General features: G+C 42.1%; 1 protein-coding gene across 1 annotated transcript in view; it reads left to right on the top strand.

Annotated features, from left to right (window-relative positions):
- Nucleotides 1-8,507: 8,507 nt before the first annotated feature.
- thoc2 (THO complex 2) overlaps nt 8,508-20,829 on the top strand; it is an 80,412-nt gene continuing 68,090 nt past the window's right edge. Inside the window, exons 1-2 of the mRNA XM_004916871.3 lie at nt 8,508-8,829; nt 14,460-14,515. Of these exons, the coding sequence (XP_004916928.1) occupies nt 8,765-8,829; nt 14,460-14,515 (121 nt within the window). The 5' untranslated portion in view covers nt 8,508-8,764. The remainder of the gene's footprint in view (nt 8,830-14,459; nt 14,516-20,829) is intronic.

Genomic DNA, 20,829 nt, shown 5'->3' with positions numbered 1-20,829 from the left:
ACTTTCCTTGGGCCAGGTTGGAGCTGCAGAGTGCCATTGAGCCCTATGGGAGACTTTCCTTGGGCCAGGTTGGAGCTGCAGAGTGCCATTGAGCCCTATGGGAGACTTTCCTTGGGCCAGGTTGGAGCTGCAGAGTGCCATTGAGCCCTATGGGAGACTTTCCTTGGGCCAGGTTGGAGCTGCAGAGTGCCATTGAGCCCTATGGGAGACTTTCCTTGGGCCAGGTTGGAGCTGCAGAGTGCCATTGAGCCCTATGGGAGACTTTCCTTGGGCCAGGTTGGAGCTGCAGAGTGCCATTGAGCCCTATGGGAGGCTTCCAAAATCATGCAAAGTCTGAAAGGTTTGCCCGCCGTTTACAAGCGCTCAATACGAAAAAGTCGCGACAATATACAAGCAAATCATAACGGCTACAAAAAAGTCGCGACAATTCGCGCAAGTCGTAAAGGCTACGAAAAAGTCGCGGCAATTTATGAAAAAGTCATAATGGCGCCGAAAAAATTGCAAAAAATACGAAAAAGTCGCAAAATGTTCGTTTCCAATCCGAATTTTTCCCATTCGGATTCTGATTCTGATTCGTGGATTAGTAAATGTGCCCCTAAGTCTACTAAAAAATCAATAAAACATTAATTAAACCCAATAGGATTGTTTTGCATCCAATAAGGATAATTTATATCTTAGTTGGGATCAATTACAAGGTTCTGTTTTATTACTACAGAGAAAAAGGAAATCAGTTTTAAAATTCTGAATTATTTGATTAAAATGGAGTCTATGGGAGATGGGCTTTCCATAATTTGGAGCTTTCTGGATAACGGGTTTCCGGGTAAGGGGTCCAATATCTGTAGTATTTGTGTTTAATTTGCACCACGTCTTTTTATTGAATAAGAAAAGATATATACCCAAAAGCAGAGCAAAAATATTAAACCAATAAGAAGAAAGTAGCAAAATACTCGAGATTGCTGGCACTTTAATATAAAAGTTAAGGGACAAAAATAGTCTGTAGAGAAAATATATGGTACAATAGAGCAGGGCAGCTTAAAGGAAACTCTTGGCCACTGCCTAGTGGAAACAGATGGAGAGAACTGTAGGCAAGTCAGCTCTATTTTGTCATGGCAACACAGTTTGTACATCTTTGACTTATCTTTTAGTATGATGTAGACAGAGTAATATTCCAAGACAATTTGTAGTCGGTCTTCATTTTTTATTTGGATTTTTTTTTTTAATTATTTTACTTTCTGTTCAGCAGCTCTCCTTTTTGGAATTGGCAGTTATCTGGTTCAAATTACTTATCTAGGGTTCAAATTACCTTAGCAACCATTGAGTGGATTATTTCCAGCAGGTGCATACCCAAAAGGACAGGGACCAACAGTGAACACAGAAAAATAGTTACTTGATCTACTTTTTCCACATTTACTGTGTATGCACGGCCTTGCCACCTGGGTCAAAAACTTAAAGCAAAACTATAATCTCAAACAATGTAGGTCTCTTTAATAATATATTAAACAAGCTCATATGTAAAATAATACATTTTGATAAAAATATACTTTTTTAGTAGTATGTGCTTTTGGGTACTCCTAAATAGAAAATTGGCATTTTAACAATTAAGGGCCACCTCCTGGGATCATAGGATTCACAGTGCACACATACATGCTAGGCCTCATCAGCCAATTAATGGGCAGAGCTCTGTCTTTTGCTCCCACACTTCTTCCTGTTACAGTTAGAGCTGCATTATTTCTGGTCATGTGATCTCTGAGGGAGCACACAGCCCGTTGCTAAATGGCAGATCAAGGGAAAGGATGTAAAAGGGCAATATTTACTGATATATATATCAAATATCGAGTAGGTCAGCACTCACGATAAATCAGTAATGGAAGCCTGGGTGCAGTCCTAACAAGCGTAGATGATCCATCAAAGAAGGGGCCGCTTCACACAGGTCTTATCACAAATTTAAATAGTTTATTTTGTGAAGAAACGAAGAACTGACGTTTCGGCTACTCCTGCAGCCTTTCTCAAAGTTAATAAACATACACAGAACCAGACTTAAATACCCAGTGTGGCGGGAAACCCAATCAGTGACGTGTGCATGATGTACAATTTAATGATATATACAGTGAATACATGTAACAAAGTGAAAACAAAACCAAAGAAAGTGTAAAAACGAATAATAAAATCCACAGAAAGAATTAATCAATAAAATAGTATACACCATATCGATGTGTGTCTCTTCTTTGTGTCTAAATACATGAAATAAATCAAGATCGTCTACAGAATCAATTAATCAGGTACGGGTTATCAATTAGAAAAATACTTGATTTAGTATAATTCTGAAGTTAATTGAGTTAAACATATAAGACCAAGAACGTTACATGCCTAAGAGATATAGTATAATCCCAGAGTATCCTAACAGTACCGTGTCAACTCAATTAACTTCAGAATTATACTAAATCAAATATTACATTACATTAACATTTATTTATAAAGCGCCAACATATTCCGCAGCGCTGTACAATATGTGGGTTACATACATTGGACATACAGAGTAACATATAAAGCAATCAGTAACCGATACAAGAGGTGAAGAGGGCCCTGCCCAAAAGAGCTTACAATCTACAAGGAGAAAGGGTTGAGACACAAGGTGTGGGAATGGGCATGACCAGAGTTGTGAGAGGTGTGGCACAGGGTATTGCGAAACTAGATTAGGGTAAGCCTCTCTAAATAAATGTGTTTTTAGAGATCTCTTGAAGGCAGAGAGATTGGGAGAAAGTCTGACAGTTTGTGGGAGCGAATTCCAGAGAAGGGGGGCAGCCCTTGCAAAGTCTTGAATGCGAGCGTGTGAGGAGGGAATGAGAGAGGAGTTGAGGAGCAGGTCAGTAGAGGAGCGTAACAAGCGGGTTGGATGGTACCTAGAGATGAGTTCAGAGATGTAGGGTGGGGCAGAGTTATGGACTGCTTTAAATGTGAGGGTCAATAGTTTGAATTTTATCCTGGATGGTATGGAAAGCCAGTGCAGGGATTGTCAGAGAGGCACGGCAGAGGAGGAGCGGTTGGAGAGGTGTATGAGCCTGGCAGCAGTATTCATTATGGACTGGAGTGGGGACAGTCTTTGGAGGGGAAGGCCAATTAATAGGGAGTTACAGTAGTACAGGCGAGATATTATAAGAGAGTGAATAAGAATTTTGGCAGCATCTTGGGTGATAAATGATGGGATTTTGGAGATATTTCTTAGGTGAAAGTGACATGATTTGATAAGTGATTGGATATGAGGGGTGAAGGACAGGGCAGAATCAAGGATAACCCCAAGGCACCAGGCCTGGGAAGATGGGGTGATGGTAGAATTGTTAACAGTTATAGATACCTCGGGAACAATGTGGGCGTTGGATGGGGGAAAGAGAACCAGTTCAGTTTTAGAGAGGTTTAATTTGAGGTAACGTTGGGACATCCAAGTGGAGATAGCGGACAGGCAGGAAGAGACGCGAGTTAGAAGCTCTGGGTTGAGATCAGGAGAGGAAAGATAGATCTGAGTATCGTCAGCATAGAGGTGGTACTGAAAGCCAAAAGAACTGATTAATTTGCCAAGTGAGGAGGTATAGAGAGAAAATAGTAAGGGGCCCAGGACAGAGCCTTGAGGAACCCCGACAGAAAGAGGCAGGGGAGAAGATGATTCCCCATTGTAAGAGACAATGAAGGATCGATCTGAGAGATAAGATGAAAACCAGGATAAGGCAGTGTCACGAAGTATTGTTCTATATTGTTCTAATTGATAACCCGTACCTGATTAATTGATTCTGTAGACGATCTTGATTTATTTAATGTATTTAGACACAAAGAAGAGACACACATCGATATGGTGTATACTATTTTATTGATTCATTCGTACTGTGGAAGGCTGAGTGCTTTCATTCAGACCACGGAGCAGAGGTGACACCACAAACATATACAGTTTTCAGAAAGTCATGTTACATAGGTGATTTTCAAGAAATTTAAAGGTCCTACCGTGGTTTCCAGTTTTACTCAGTGAGTACTCCTCAACAGGTAGCAGCCCTCGTGCTGGCTGTGTAGCTTACAAATATAGTTCAAAGAACCCGGAGAGTACCATTATATGCAGTGAAACAGTGTAGTTTTATTGAGACATCTTGTAGCACAACATGTTTCGGCTCAACAGCCTTCCTCAGGTGCATATAAAAGTGACCATAGCAACATACATATATACCCTATCCCACACCAACAAGTGTCACCAGCTCCACAGTGTGGCCAGGTGCATAGGTATTCAAGACAAAGATTTGTACTGCCATCTAGTGGCCTACAAATAAAAGTAACACCTTAGAAGTAAATTGTGTTTCTTAAACTAGTTACAGTTCAGCAACAGTGTATCATGTATTAGAAACAATGTATTATAAGTTAGTCAATACTCAATTTTCATAATAGGCTATACAAGGGAAAGGAGCCTCTCCTACCAGACTGCTGTATGGTAGAAGGATAGTCCTGTTCTGAGAGTAGTCCAAAGTTCACAAATTCAATGCTGTAAAAATGAAAATCACATTGTTATAGGAAGCATTTGAAACTCAAAGCCTCATTCATTCCTAATGGCTCCAATGTATCCATCATATATATCCATAGGTGATTTTCAGCTGGATATTGGTCGGGTAGGCTTTTAAGAGGGACCCATACATGGGCAGATAAGATGCTGATGCAAGATGCACACCTCATCAAAACATCAATAATAATAGAGGTGCAGAACACTGGAGAAAACCCATTCAGCAACTCCAAAGATAATCACAAAAGCAAAAAAGTATCTGTACACTCAAAAAATTACAAAAGAAAAATCTTTTATTAATTACAAAAACATAGAAAATATAGCCCAACACGTTTCAACCCAATAAAGGATCTTCATCAGGGGAAAAAAAGTTAAAAAAAAGTTAAACTTTTTTCCCCTGATGAAGATGTTTTTGTAATTAATAAAAGATTTTTCTTTTGTATTTTTTTGAGTGTGCAGATACTTTTTTGCTTTAAGATGCTGAATTGGTCTAAAAGGCTTGAATCGTCATCTTAAATTTGCCCGTAGGACCAATCATTTTTACAAATGTTAGTAGAAAAAAATACAACTATAACCCAATGCTGCCTATTGTCCCATTAGTACAGGTATTGGACTTGTTATCCAGAAACCTCGGGACCTGGGGTTTTCCAGATAAGGGAATATGATTGTTCTGGTTTCAATAAGGATTAATGATATCTTAGTTGGGATCAAGTACAAGGTTCTGTCTTATTAGTACAGAGAAGAAGAAATCTTCTTTTTTTTTTTTTTTTGCAAGACCCCTTAAGGTCCCCATACACTATAAGATCCGCTCGCTTGGCGATGTCGCCAAGCGAGTGGATCTTTACCCGATATCCCCACCTACGGGTGGGCGATATCGGGTAGCAAGTTGCTTTAAAAAAAAAAAATCTGATCGTTTGGCCCTGGGGCCAAATGATCGGATTACATTTGCGGCCATGGGCAGTCGGTTCAGAGACCGCATCAACGAGCCGATGCGGTCCCCGATCCGACTGGATTTTCTAACCTGGCCGATCGATATCTGGCCAATTTCAGGCCAGATATCGGTCGGCCAGGCCGCTCGTTTCTGCCCATACACGTGCCGATTAGCTGCCGAATTGGTCCAGGGGACCGATATCGGCAGCTTCTATCGGCCCGTGTATGGGGGCCTTTAGGCATTCACTATACAGATGGAGTGGATTTCATCCTGAAAAAGTAAACTTGATAGGGTATTGATCTGACATATGTCTAAAATCATGCTGTGCTGTATATAATTCATTGATATAACATAATTATAGTACTTATGCACATAGTGATTAACATATATATTATCATTCCAGTGCAATCCTGTTAAAGTGGTTTTAAATAATTATAGATGAACCTTATTTCATTTCCCTGGACTTATTCCATACAACAAATATAGCTACCATCACAGCTACTTCTCTGCTGCAAGCATTTCCTTCAGTAGTGTAACTATAGAGGAAGCAGACCCTACAGTCGCAGGGGGCCTGGACAGTGGGGTCTGCTTGCTCTATAGCTGTAAAGGTACCCAGGTGGGCGGGAGACGTGAACAGGTGGGTGGATGGGGCAAAGAATTGGCAGGTGCAGATCAGGTTTGGATATCTGTGCACAAGGCCCCTGTGATTGCTTACTGTGCATGCATGCGCAAAATTTGATACAAACTTTGGGGGACAGCCGAAAAAGCGTGAGCGTACTATTGGGTGACTGGAGACCGGGGGAGAGAAGGTAAAATCGGGTAACTCCCGGAAAAAATTGTGAGGATTGACATCTCTCAGCTTATAAGTATTATAAGTAATCTGTATTATAAGTATATTAAGTAATCTGCAAGTTCTGGCAAATGCCAGAGGGGCTGCTGTAAGGTGCCATAGACTGTCACTATTTATTGGGCCAGTGGGAGGCTGTTTGGTCCTCTGTGTACTTTGAATGCCGGGGTCTATATTTACTCCTCAAAAGGTTTAAACCACTGCTGGTAAACCTCTCCTACTTTACAATATCCTAAAGGTCACCACATGAGGTGCAAAATGGCTGGCCAGTCCCTGAGTACTCACAATCAGGTCACTAACAAACCTGAGTATGGAAGCACTGGGTGCAGTTTTAACTTTGATCCTGATGTTGAGCTTTAGGGCTGGATGTTGGAATTGGAGTAACTTGGGGCAAATGCATTCAGCTAGCTCTTTCTAAGCCCTACGCACCTTCAATAAATGTAACTTATTATACTAACATGGTCTGACTCCAGTCCAACCACAAATACCTGCATAGTTCCATACGAGCCATATTCTGCTACTAGAACATCTACTGCCCATTAACTGTAAAGAAGCTGGGCAAATGAACCTTGGGAAGCTGGGTTATGCTTGCTCCAGCTGCTAAATATGTGAAGGTTATTATGGATAGTAATATTATTAGATATGATTGCCCTGAGGTTTTCTAAGGAAAACATTCCATATCTTCCCAAGAATGGAATGTAAATCACTCTCTACGTATGAAACATAAGAGACTACTGCTTAAATATGTGGAACTCCCTCTTTTGACATGCTCTAAAACAAAGCTGTGCAACTGAGACTAATGAAAGCATTAACTCAGTATGGCTGTGTACCTTACCTACAGTATGTGTTAATATAGTACTTTGTTTAAAAATAGTCTGGTATTTTCTCAAGTTTCAATTCCTGTTCATCCTGCGAGCTGGACATGGCCCTCATGGGCTCCAAAGGCTGCTGGGCAAATGTTGAATGCCATTGTTTTATAATGGGAACGTGAATAAACACAAAACAATGGTACATTGGGCTTTTGCCTCTGATTCTTTTAGGATAGAAACTCAAATCATATATTTAAGATCAGTCAATGATTTCCATGTAATGGATCAGTTAGCTTGATATTCATGGGAGACATCACATAAACATAAAGGATACCTTTCATGATGATATGATGTCTCCTATGAATATTGAGCTAACTGGTCCATTACATGGAAATCATTGACTGATCTTAAATATATGATTTGAGTTTCTATCCTAAAAGAATCAGAGGCAAAACCCCAACGTGCTATTGTTTTGTGTATTATTAAACAACGGTATTCAACATTTTCAGCAGAGTAGGATGAATTATTACATTTAGAAGAAAATTATATCATAAAAATAAGTCTGTGGAATCCCTGAGCAGGCTGGGTGTCATTAACCACTAGGGCAGGGGTCCCCAAAATTTTGGACAAATGAGCCACATTTAAATGTAAGAGATGGGGAGCAACACTAGCATTCAAAAAGTTCCCAGGATTGCCAGATAAGAGCTGTGATTGGCTATTTGATAGCCCCTATATGGACTGGCAGCCTACAGTAGGCTCTGTTTGGCAGTACACCTGGTTTTTACCCAACCAAAACTTGTCTCCACACCAGGAATTTAAAAATAAGCACCTGCTTTGAGGCCACTGAGAGCAACATTTAAGGCAGGGGTGGCCAAAATGGCATTCGCGGTCCACCAGTCGATCCCCCATGGATTTCTGGTGGACCGTGTCTAAGATGTTAAATGCGGAAGTGCGGTGCGTTTATTGGGTATGCGTATGTACGCTGCGTTGCGTACGTACGGGGGGAGGAGCCAAAGTATATCGCTGGGGGGGAAAGCCTGGGCACTAAGGTGTGGGGGAGCCACTGTTTGGGGATCACAGTACTAGGGCACATTAGGCGCATCAGCAACTAGTGGCCCTCCAGATGTGGATAAGCTAAAAATCCTATTACCCTCAGACCCAGAGCAAAGAAAGGTATAAACACTGCTTTTAATAGCAATTACATTTACACTCAACTTTAAAACCAATGGAAATGTTTAATGAATGCATATTGGAAAGCCACTTGGAATTACATTTCTTTAAAACATTTTATTATAAAACAAAAAAATTATGTGGAGTTCCACTTTAAGAAAAAAAAAAAAAGTAGCAGTAAGGCAGCCACACCGGTCCTAGGGCCCGCCCCTGGGTTTGTGAGAAACAACAGTCACCGACACGTTAGAGACAGTTATATGTAGCCGGTAACGCTGAAGCCTCAGTGCAAACTATACAGACACAGGGACGCGTTTGCTTCCCCGATACTGAGCGAAGCGAAAGCACCAGCTCATTCCTTATTGTAAGAGAGAAGCGCCGGGACTCACCTCCCACTACCCAGCATGCTTTGCGGCGCCAGCTTCCCACTTTGACCTGCGCTGCTAAACATCCGGGCTATCGGGACTGTACAGGGAAAGATGGCGGCCACGTTACTACCCGCTGATTGGATAAAGAACTGGGAAAAATCCGGAAAAAATGACTTGTAAGTAATGGAAATATGTTTTAGTGCGATGACAGAGCGGGAGGTGAAAGGCGGCCGTGGATGGGGGAACCGAGCCCTAGGATACCCGCCTTTTCCCGAGCAAGGGGAGGCCGCCAGGCTTTAAGGGCAGGCGGCGGCTCCCGCTACTCACTGCTATAGAATGGTGCAAGTTATAGTTCATTGGGAGCCAGAGGTTCGAGATCCCTCCATGCACTATGGCTGCGGGATTGGCCCCTCCGTGAGTCAGGGCCCCGACAGGCAATCAGTTAGGCAAGGGCACGTGTTAATTGGCTTCACTGCAAGGCCATCCTGCTGTTAATGGGAAAGGCGGTCCTCCTGCTGCTAGCTGTGCACACAGGCTGGGGGCTGCGCTTAGAACCCTAAGGCTGGGGGCTGCGCTTAGAACCCTAAGGCTGGGGGCTGCGCTTAGAACCCTAAGGCTGGGGGCTGCGCTTAGAACCCTAAGGCTGGGGGCTGCGCTTAGAACCCTAAGGCTGGGGGCTGCGCTTAGAACCCTAAGGCTGGGGGCTGCGCTTAGAACCCTAAGGCTGGGGGCTGCGCTTAGAACCCTAAGGCTGGGGGCTGCGCTTAGAACCCTAAGGCTGGGGGCTGCGCTTAGAACCCTAAGGCTGGGGGCTGCGCTTAGAACCCTAAGGCTGGGGGCTGCGCTTAGAACCCTAAGGCTGGGGGCTGCGCTTAGAACCCTAAGGCTGGGGGCTGCGCTTAGAACCCTAAGGCTGGGGGCTGCGCTTAGAACCCTAAGGCTGGGGGCTGCGCTTAGAACCCTAAGGCTGGGGGCTGCGCTTAGAACCCTAAGGCTGGGGGCTGCGCTTAGAACCCTAAGGCTGGGGGCTGCGCTTAGAACCCTAAGGCTGGGGGCTGCGCTTAGAACCCTAAGGCTGGGGGCTGCGCTTAGAACCCTAAGGCTGGGGGCTGCGCTTAGAACCCTAAGGCTGGGGGCTGCGCTTAGAACCCTAAGGCTGGGGGCTGCGCTTAGAACCCTAAGGCTGGGGGCTGCGCTTAGAACCCTAAGGCTGGGGGCTGCGCTTAGAACCCTAAGGCTGGGGGCTGCGCTTAGAACCCTAAGGCTGGGGGCTGCGCTTAGAACCCTAAGGCTGGGGGCTGCGCTTAGAACCCTAAGGCTGGGGGCTGCGCTGAGAACCCTAAGGCTGGGCGCTGCGCTGAGAACCCTTAGGCTGGGCGCTGCGCTGAGAACCCTTAGGCTGGGCGCTGCGCTGAGAACCCTTAGGCTGGGCGCTGCGCTGAGAACCCTTAGGCTGGGCGCTGCGCTGAGAACCCTTAGGCTGGGCGCTGCGCTGAGAACCCTTAGGCTGGGCGCTGCGCTGAGAACCCTTAGGCTGGGCGCTGCGCTGAGAACCCTTAGGCTGGGCGCTGCGCTGAGAACCCTTAGGCTGGGCGCTGCGCTGAGAACCCTTAGGCTGGGCGCTGCGCTGAGAACCCTTAGGCTGGGCGCTGCGCTGAGAACCCTTAGGCTGGGCGCTGCGCTGAGAACCCTTAAGAGACATGGTATCCATAGTGTAGGCATCTGCCTGCCCCAGTTTTCATGGTCTCCCTCTCAACAGAAATGGCCAATGGAAATATTGGTATTTTTCTCTGCACTGATTGTATGAAATACATTATGTGGTGTCTTATTTGCTTCTTGTTTAGATGAGCTCTCTGTCAGTATACACATTGTCTCACCCCTTTAGATTGTATGCTCTTAAGATCCAGTTTTTATTCTATAATCTTTGTTACACAATTGTAAGTTATACATTGTTAGGCACAGGGTGCACCACTGGTGCTATATAAGTAAATTATTCTACTGAGTTAGTATAGTAACGTTTGTTGACCCCCTCAACCCCTACTCTCTTGGACTTGGTGTGTTTGATCTTTCCCTGCAAATATCTTCATTACCTATAGAAGTAGTATCAACACTTGTCATGATCACGTGTCATTCCTTCGGTTAGAGTATTGTGAAATCAGGTTTTTTTCCTGCACCGCTGCGTGATTACTTACCTGCACTGTCATTCTACATCCTAAAATGAACCCGCTAAGGCCTTTATCCTGGAGCTGCTCAGGGTGCAGATGTTGGACAGTACTGCAAGAAAATTAAGCAGTAAATTGAGCAGGGATAACATAGGCTTTCTGAACACATTTTACTGCTGTATCCTACAGATGGCCAGTGTTACCAAGCAGATCCGGCCTGCAGTCTCTATGAGCGTTTCTCTTTGGTGACAATGACTTGTGGGTCTTAATTAAAGCAGAAAAGTATGTGGCTTACCCAGTAGCATTGCAATATTTAACATGACATGATGGAGACAATGCAGGGGTTCTTTTAAAGGACATAACCAGTTAGGGAATTAATATTTAGGTGACTTATTTCACCTTTATTTACTTAGTAAATCTAAGCAGGCATTCATAACCTTTGGGGCACTTGTGGTTACTGTTTCTTTAATATCATGAACATTAATTTATTCCTCTTTGTCAATGCCAACAGTGCCCTTGTAAAACAAATAATCCGAAGCCAAAGCCCAGGGTAGTGGTTTTGTTTATCACCATGGCACATTAAGGGGTGCCTAGTAAACTAGTGCTCACCCCACTGTTTTAAGCTTTCTTTATCCTTTAATGCTTTCTTGGCATTGTTAGAACTCAGAAGGTTTTATTTCCTTAAAGGGGAAATGTAGTTGGTATAAGCATGTATCCAAGTTTTAGTGGATACATAATTATTTTTTTACAAATAGGCTTTATTATTGTGATTTTGTTTTATACTTTTATATAGTTATATAAAAGGTCTTAAATAAATAGCTTATTTTTGTGTTTCCTAATTCTCGAACCATGTTGTGTGTCTTTAATGTATAGCAAAATGCTTACTCATTCTGTAATAAGCCACTTAGAGCAGGTAAAATCTGTCAGTGACTCACAGCGCTAGTGTGTTGGTTGCAGCTGGAATAAAGATTAGGTAAAGGTTAGTTTAGGAGCTCACAAATAACTTGTTAAATATATAATTTTATTAGAATTAATTAGTGTCCCTTAAATGTCATTGAAAAGATTTTGTTGCTCTTTTGTCTTAACCAAACAGTATAACATAGCCACATACACATAGGGTGTTTTTACAGAAGAACAACACCAGCCTTAAGTTACAGAATGGAAGTTAGATTATTTACTAACATATTGGCACCCCTCCATTAAATCTGACCCTCCTTGTCCATGGATTGAAAACAGAGTTTATTTTTCCTTTACTAGTAACTGGTCTTTCCTTGAGCTTTAGACATAATATCAGAATCTTTTGCTAACTGTAAAGAAACCGCATTTTTCTAATCATGGATAAGGCTGTCATAATGCTCCACAGGTGTGCAGTTTCTGGGATGACTCTTGATCTTTTTATCTCCAGTTGACTCTCAGCATGGGTGGCCTGGTCCTCTCCCCAAGCAAACAGATCTTTGCCCAAAATGGCTACTCATGTGGTGGCCATGATCAGTATGTTCTGACTAACTGCTCTGAAATGCCTTTCCACCGGCAACAATAGGAGTCAGGGTGGAAAAGCCTTTCACGTTGCTTTGCTTCTCCAAAGTTGTGCACTGCAGGAGGAAACTTTGTGCGACTTCTGAATACCAAAGTGGTGCCAAGGCCTTTCAGCCGGCCACTCCTATTGTTGCTGCTGGAAAGGCATTTTGGAGCAGTTAGTCACCCACAATAGCAAAGATCTATAACGGGCGACTGAACCGCTTTGTGGGACATCAGCCTAAATCTGCCCGTGTATGGCCACCTTTAGACACATGCACAAGATTCTACTCTACTGCACATGCTCAAGTCTACAACTGGGTAGGGTCACCTGGAAAAGGTTATTAAGATGTAAGCATGGCACTGCATTTTTTTGTGCAGTTTTACATGCTGACCTAACATTTTTTTCTGTGAATCAATATCCTTGGTCTTTCTGTCACCAGCATCAGCACTTGACTTCATATTTTTTTTCATAATAAGGAACTTGTAATAACGTTTCAGTTGTGGTAAAATAAACATTTGCTTGTATTGTTTCCTTTCAAAATATATATAGACAATTTATATCCTATTAAGTATAAATGTATTTTTAACTTGTTTTACCTTAATTTAGAGCAGAGCTATTTATCTGCACCAAAGGAATCTCTTGTGCACACAATAAACTGTGTCCCTATGTCCCCCTGAACTATGGCACATGGGGCTGTTTTGGGTGCCTAAATAGCAACACAATGCCTGGAGCCTCCCCCTGCAGCCTTTTGAGTTGAGTAGCAACATTTTGAAAATACCAGTCGCCAAAAGGCTCCATTAAATTTCAGACTTTCTGAGAATATATTTTCAGGCACCGCACTGGTTGGAAATGTTGCATGTGCCCTATTCCTTACTCTCTGCTATGTTAGTGGTTCTTAACCTATAAGAAGCGAAAAAGGGGTGTCATAATGCATCGGGTTGGGTACCCACGGAATACCTGCAAATCTGTGGTTGGGTTTCAAGCAGAAAGTCTCCTATTTCCGTAAGATGCGGATGTGTTCCCTTCCTCCCACAATGCTATTTTTCTTAACGCTTACTTAACGATCCGTCTCTGGAGTGATGTCGGTGGTGAAGTCACTTAGGGTTTTGTGGGTCCCTGGGTCAGAAGGAGAGTTAAACTGTGTTTGTAATGGAGCCGCACACACAAATATATGCAGTCGGGGAGCTTACCCTATTTATTGAGACCACCTTGATCAATGTTTCGGGGGGGATACACCCTCCTTTCTGACGCAGGGTTGCAGGTCAACAGGTTTGGGCACAGATCTGCCTGACTGGACCCATGCAGGACTCTGGGATAGAACACAGTGGCACAGTGAAACGTGGATCTCTTAAGGAGAATGGCAAAATGCCATTTGCTACATGTAACTGCTTTTTATTCACATGAAGGACTGGCATCGTCAAGCAGACATTTCTAGGGATTACTAAAGTGAGTGTTCCTGAGCAAGCCCCACCTAGCCACTAGGGTGGCAATGCAGCATAAATGCCTGGTGTACTGTATTCCTTTGGATGGGTCATCACAATTCTCTTTAATACAGCAACATTTTTTTTAAAAAAGACTAGACTAGGTTCCAACTCTTACGCTGATACAAGGGAAAATGAATACGTAATACAGGTATGGGATCCCTTATCCGGAAACCCAATATCCAGAAAGTTTTGAATTACGGAAAGGCTGTCTCTCATAGACCCCATTTTAATAAAATAATTCAGATTTTTAAAATTGATTTCCTTTTTCTATGTAAATATAAAACAGTGCTTTGTATTTGATCCCAACTAAGATATAATTAATCCTTACTGGATGCAAAATAATCCTATTGGGTTTGATTAATGTTTTATTGATTTCTTAGTAGACGTAAGGTATGAAGATCCAAATTACGGAAAGACCCCTTATCCGGAATACCCTTGGTACCGATCATTCTGGATAACAGGTCCTATACCTGTAATAATAATTATAAACATATACTATAATATAACATAAGTTATACTCGTATTTATGGCAGTTAATCACTTTAAACCTTTACCCTTTGTCTTTACAATGTGTATTGCAGCACTGAATATCTACAATGCAAATAATTGAATTTTAAACATGTGAATTAATCTCTTTACAGCTTGCAACTATGCCGCAGCCTCAGTGAAAAAGGCCAGGAATTGGTTACATTCACAGGTAACAAAGATCACTGCATTAAAAATTTGCTTTCACAAATAAACCTAATAACCCTGCCAACAGATTTTGTTAAGTCTATTTAGGTGCTAGCCATTATGCTCAAATGATTGGAATGCAAATCAAGAAACAGAATATTAGTGATCTTCAACCTGTTGTTTTCCAGCTGTTAGTTAACTACAACTCCCACAATCCCATGACAGCCTGTTGTGTTCAGGGTCGTAGTTTAGCAACAGCTGGAGATCCACACGTTTTCTTATTAACCATTTGGTCCCAACAGGGTTTAATTCTGTCTCTAGGGCATAAAGTAGCAGATGTTTTATGTATAAATATCTGCAAAGCTTACCAAGCACCTAGTGCAGACATTATTCTGGTAGCTCTGTAAATTGAATTAGAATAAATATGTTTTGTATAAAAAGTTACACAAGCATATTTTTTTCTTTATCCAGTTTCTTCATTTTGTATTAATTGGCAAAAGGCACTGTTCTTGCTTGTTTATTTTCCTCTCTGTGACTGAATACCCAGTAGCCTGACATTTCTATTATTCCCCAAAAGACGGACGCTGGAGTTCTGCTGAGACAGCTCTATAGTGACATCTATGTTTCTAAGGCGTTTTGGCAAGACAAAAAGGGCTTTGTTGTATTTATATAGGTCTATATAGGTACTTGGGAAATGCTGTCAGTCATAGAAATCAGGTATAATATATAACTTACCTTGAGAGTTACTAGTTTTCAGAGGCGATGCTTTCAAATAGTTTTTTGCTTGCTGCAGTTTTGTTTGTTACTACTGCTAAGGGCTTGAAATGTATGGGAACCTTGTGATGTTATAATAGACAATGTGATTGGAGTAGTACAGAAGCAAAGGGCTGCAAGTTTGTCATCGCTCAACCCAGTGCTATCCAACTTATTTTATGTAATCGGCCAGTTACTTTTCAGACTGGGGGCCATAAATCCACTACGGCCTACGGGCCTCCAGATGGATAGTTCTGACTTATGTTAATTGTATTGTTACTATGAGAATCATTTTGTGGTTTCAGATCCAGGCTTTGACCTCTTACCATGAAATAGTTTGGAGATCTTCCACAATAGAAATAGGTAAAACTTAAAAAGAATTCAGAATATGGGAAAACAGTGATATATAGACCTAGCTTATCATATAGACTGAACTTTATACAGCTGTGTAGGTTTGTCTTCTATAGGACATAATTGAAAAAGGAATAATATGTATGACTGCTGCTGTTTGTTCAATCTATGGTTTATACTTAAGCCAAAGAAACATATATTTTTTAGCATTATTATGACCTAAAATGAGTTCCGTTTTTTACACAAGCTGTTAAACTGCATAATAAGAACACAGTTAAACAATTAGTCAAAAATATAATGCCTGTTCTTTTATTTTAAAGAACTTGACCCAAAGTTACATACTTGACTTTTATGTGGTAAAAGAATGGGAACCTTTGCCTTTGCAACTGGTATGCCCCCCTTGGGCAAAAATATTGGCTAGTGATGAGTGAATCTGTCCCGTTTTGCGGAAAAATGTGCGAAATGGCAGAAATTTAGGAAAAACGTTGAACTCAATTGGCATATTTTTTTTTTTTAGGCTATTAGAGTCTGTGGGATTTTTCTCCCACAGCGAAACCTGGAGAAAAACTTTTGCTCCTCACTAATAACTGCAACTAAATGTTTCCAGTAACTGTTGATCAGTCTTTCACGTCGGCTTGAAGGGATTTTAACTCATTCCTACTTGCAGAATAGCTTCAGCCCAGGCATGCTTCCACCAATAAGATGTTTGCTTTTAAACAGGTGACTAGTAAATTCTACCTGCTGATTGGTGGCTATGGGTTACTGCTCCTGGGCAAACTTAGAACCATTTATTACATAACCCCGTTATAACTTTCTGAGCCATTATTAGCTGCATTTATAGTGTCTCAGACTTGCTGCAGTGATGGAAGGTACTTACCAAATAAAGCCTCCTGTAAGCATAGAGGCTACCTAATAACCAATCTTAGCCCTTTTCTTGGCACCTCCATGAACTTTTATGGTGCTTGTGTTGCAAGCCAAGTATTTTACACTGTGGCTCACGAGTAAGAAAGGATGGGGACCCCTGCACAAGATAGACTTTAGGAATACAAAGTACAGTGCAATAGGTAATAGTGCCTGTGTGTTTATAGCCTAGGCCTTTGCAGCAATGAAAAAAATCAATTAGAGTGAGATAATCCAAAGATCTTTCCTGGACAAACCATGGGTGGGTCAGATAGTTATACATTCCACTGATAAATGACCAGGATTTATGCCTCAGTCTATGTGGAGGGTGGGGTTTTTACTATTCTCAGTAATGAAAATTGGCTCTGTTCAGTGCAGTTTGTTTTCACCAAAGGGGAAATATATACCTTGCCTTTAAAGGTAAACTTGGGCTATTTTCATTTGTCTTAAAGCAACAATAGCACCTAAATATGAGTGTGTTGCCTTTTAAAAGTAAAAAAAAAAGGCTAGTTATATATTATGTTTACCATTTTGCAGCTAAAAGTGAACAGAGGCCGTATAGGAGCAGTTGAATGGCTCTTTAGATGCAGCCTCCCACTCTTCCCCAGGAATGGCAGACTTTGCTATCTGTATATGGCAACTGAATTTTGTAAGGAGTGTTTGTTTCTTTGCCTATACAGATCTAACAAAACAAATCAACTGCTTACAGGTACTACAATGGAATCAACCCCAGAGCAGTGACAGATGGGGACAGCGTTGCTACGATTTCTGGAAGTCTCCCGAAGTTGCCTTGAGAGGAAACTTTGGTCTACTTCAGGAAATCGTAGTGACGCCTATGCCATCCCACCAGCGATTTACATTTTTGCCTGTGGGATGGCATTGCGGGGAGATTAGTAGCCCGTGGCAACGAAGATTTGTTGCGTGGCGACTAATCTCCCCGAATGTCATTGCCCATATAAGGGTGATGACACATTGAGCTTCTAGTAGCAGCTACTTGTCATGGCTACTAATATAGACAATGCTGATCATTTACTGATAATTGTCTCTACGTGTGTTTTAGCAGAGGCAATTCTCAGTATTGTCTATGGCAGGGTATTTTCTGGAGCTCAGTAGCCATGAAAAAGTAGCTGCTACTAGTAGCTCTGTGTGTCTTCACCCTAAAGCAATATTGCGCCCCCCCCCCCAAAAAAAAAAGCATTCCTACAAAAACTACTTGTAATTTTTCCTAGACTAGCAGTCAGTGGCACACAGATTTTTAAAAATGCTGGAGACAAATCTCCCAAAAATGCCATCCCCTTCACTAAAATTTGAATTACTTGCAGCGATTTGGCTTAATCTTGTAAAAATGCAAAAGAAAGCATTTCCATGAGTAATTTACTTGTGGTGATTTAAATGTTGGCAAAGGGGCATGGCATTTTCTGGAGATGTGACCCTCGCTGTAGTGCATTTTTACCACTACAGACAAATCTCCCTCTGTGCCGTTTACCTAAGGGCTCTGGTACACGGGGAGATTAGTCGCCCGCGGCAAAACTCCCTGCTCGCGGGCGACTAATCTCCCCGAGTTGCCTTCCCCCTGCCATCCCACCGGCGAACATGTAAGTCGCCGGCGGGATGGCAGACGCGGCGGCGCGATTTCGCGCAAATCGCCGAAAAAAACTTGCGAGGCTTTTTTGGCGATTTCCCGAAATCGCCCCGCCGCGTCTGCCATCCCGCCGGCGACTTACATGTTCGCCGGTGGGATGGCAGGGGGAAGGCAACTCGGGGAGATTAGTCGCCCGCGAGCAGGGAGTTTTGCCGCGGGCGACTAATCTCCCCGTGTACCAGAGCCCTAAGGGCTAAACTACAATGGAGATTTTGATCAGATTTTGTGGGTCAGAGGAATCTGGTCAAAATCTCCCATGTAGTTATGCAACAGCACGAGATGCAGCACAGTGTTCAGTTCCATTATATTTTGATCCATGCAACTACATCCAACTTGTAGGATTCGATCTGTCAAACTGACACTATCCTACAAAATCTTGTGTAGTTCAGCTCTAAGGGAACAATATCTGCCTTTTTATTTCCTTTGTGTTACTGACCCTTAGAGTGAACCTTAACCGTATGACATGTCCTTATTGCAAACTTGACTTTTTAAAATAACAATGAAACCGGGATAGTTCTGCAGAATGTTCTGCACGTTTGACTGAATTCCACTGGGGCCCAGTGTTTTAGTAATTTTAATCCTTTGTTTTCAATGTGTTTTGCTATGTTTAAAAAGAGACGTAGGCTTGGGCAGCACCGGTTATGTACTCTTTTGTAAATACTTGAGAAAAATATAGAAATTTCAGAATTGTTTTTACTCCACCTGTTAACTCCTCTCCTAGCTGTTATTTTAATCCCCCCTGTGTTTATTTAGGCTCTAAAACAATCCTGTTTTCTTGTATATCCTTTTCCTCATCTTGCCTCTTATGTTTTGTTTCATGCACTTTGGTTCATCCTTCATCCCACCTTGGGCATTATGTGGAACTCTTCTAAGTGGCCATACAGTTAATGGACTCTTAAGCCGGCCATACACTCACCGATCTTATTATTATTCGGTGCATGTATAGTGGTTTGAAGAGGCGACTGATATCGCAAAGGCTTAGGATATCGCTCGTCTCGATGATCGCCCAGGTTAAAAGATTTTGATCGGGTGCCGTTGAAGGCACCCAAGCAAAATCTACGTTTAGGGCTGAATCGGCAGGTGGAGGTAGAATTTCTTTTGTTTCTACCTTCATATCTGACAATTCAGCCCTGAATGTCAGTGGAGAGTTGGAACGATCTTTAGTGTGACCAATGGTTGTACGAAAGGTTGTAATTTGCTACCTGTATGGTCACCTTTAATCTACTGATTTGGCCCCTTCAGACCAAGTCAGCACCTTATCTGCCTGTGTATCAGTGGCCACTGATGGGCCTCCCCATATGATATCTGCCTGAAAATGCCACAGATATCAGTTGGTTTGAAAACCCCCTTGGACATTGGATGATCTGGTCGTTGGCCCTAGGGCCAATAATTGAATTAGCCTAATTCGACCCTGAATGGGGGTGGCTGTGTTTTACAGTCTCTGTTCCAAGTTGATTTTGCCCCCCTAAGACATTCGGAGTACATTTTATTCTTTAATCACATCTAAAACTGTAGTCTTTTAGTACACCTTCTCTGTACCAGCTTGTGTCTGTTTGAACATCTTTTCTCTAATTCTCCTCCCTTTGCTCTTTCTCCTCTATTTAGTAGAGTTGACTTGTTGGCTTATCAACCTTAAAACTTTTGTTCTCTTTCTGTTTAAATAAACACATAAGCCCGTATCCCACATAACTCATAAAGGCTATACTATGAATATCAGGTGTTTGTAACAGCACTGTTTTTATGCTTTTCAGTGTGTGTGGCTCTATGCTTCAGTGGTTCTATTGCATCCATAGCAGCACAACAGCTGTAAAGATTCAGCTTACCAGCTGTGGGGAACGTGGGAAGGCAAATGGCTTACATGCTCTAATGAAAAAATCTATATATTAAAAAAAAAAAAAAAATCTCTTTTGCAACTAGCGCATTCAAAGGTCTTTCCCGAATTAAACTAGGGGCATTAATGCTGATGATACAGAAGGCCACATTGGGGTATGATATCTTCATTTTCTTTAGGGTGTTATATCTCTGGGCTAATACAACAGTATTATGGCACACGTACGACTGGCCCTAGCTTTCTGTAGCCCCTTTCATAATTTGTAGATCGTGTTGTGCCTAAAAAGTAGTAAGCCTACTTTTGTTTTCAACTTATTTAAAGCAGGGATTCTTTGCCTATAGGTTGGGACCCTAAAACTGCAGACCTTTACAGGTTCATAGAAATACTTGTTAGCTTCTGGTATTCACAAAAAAGGGTTTAAACATATAGTTAAAATATTATGTTATAATATAACATTAAATGCAAAGCCATTACACATATTATGATTTATCCTTCCATAATACATAATATAAAAGAACCAGTGATGTCCAAGCTGTTTTAGTAATAATAAAACCCCAACTACCCTCAGTTACCCTGAGATCAGCTACACTTTTGCATTATGTACTGAATATACTGATTTATGGATGATTGAATTCAGTATCACAGCACAAATACCATGTAAGGCTGATGCCACACGTGGCGTAGGGCTGATTTTTTCGGCAAGCGGAAAAACGCTTGCCGAAAATTCAGCCCTACGCCTGCTACTTGTGCCTGCACCCGAATGAATGGAATACGCTCGGGTGCAGGCACATGTAGCCGATATACGCATGAAAACGCGAGAGAATGCAAAGTCTCGTGTTTTCATGCGTATATTGGCTACATG

This window comes from Xenopus tropicalis, chromosome 8, assembly GCF_000004195.4.
Source record: "Xenopus tropicalis strain Nigerian chromosome 8, UCB_Xtro_10.0, whole genome shotgun sequence".
NCBI lineage: Eukaryota > Metazoa > Chordata > Amphibia > Anura > Pipidae > Xenopus > Xenopus tropicalis.
The sequence above is the reverse complement of the archived record's forward strand: the minus strand, read 5'-3'. Positions and strand labels throughout refer to the sequence as shown.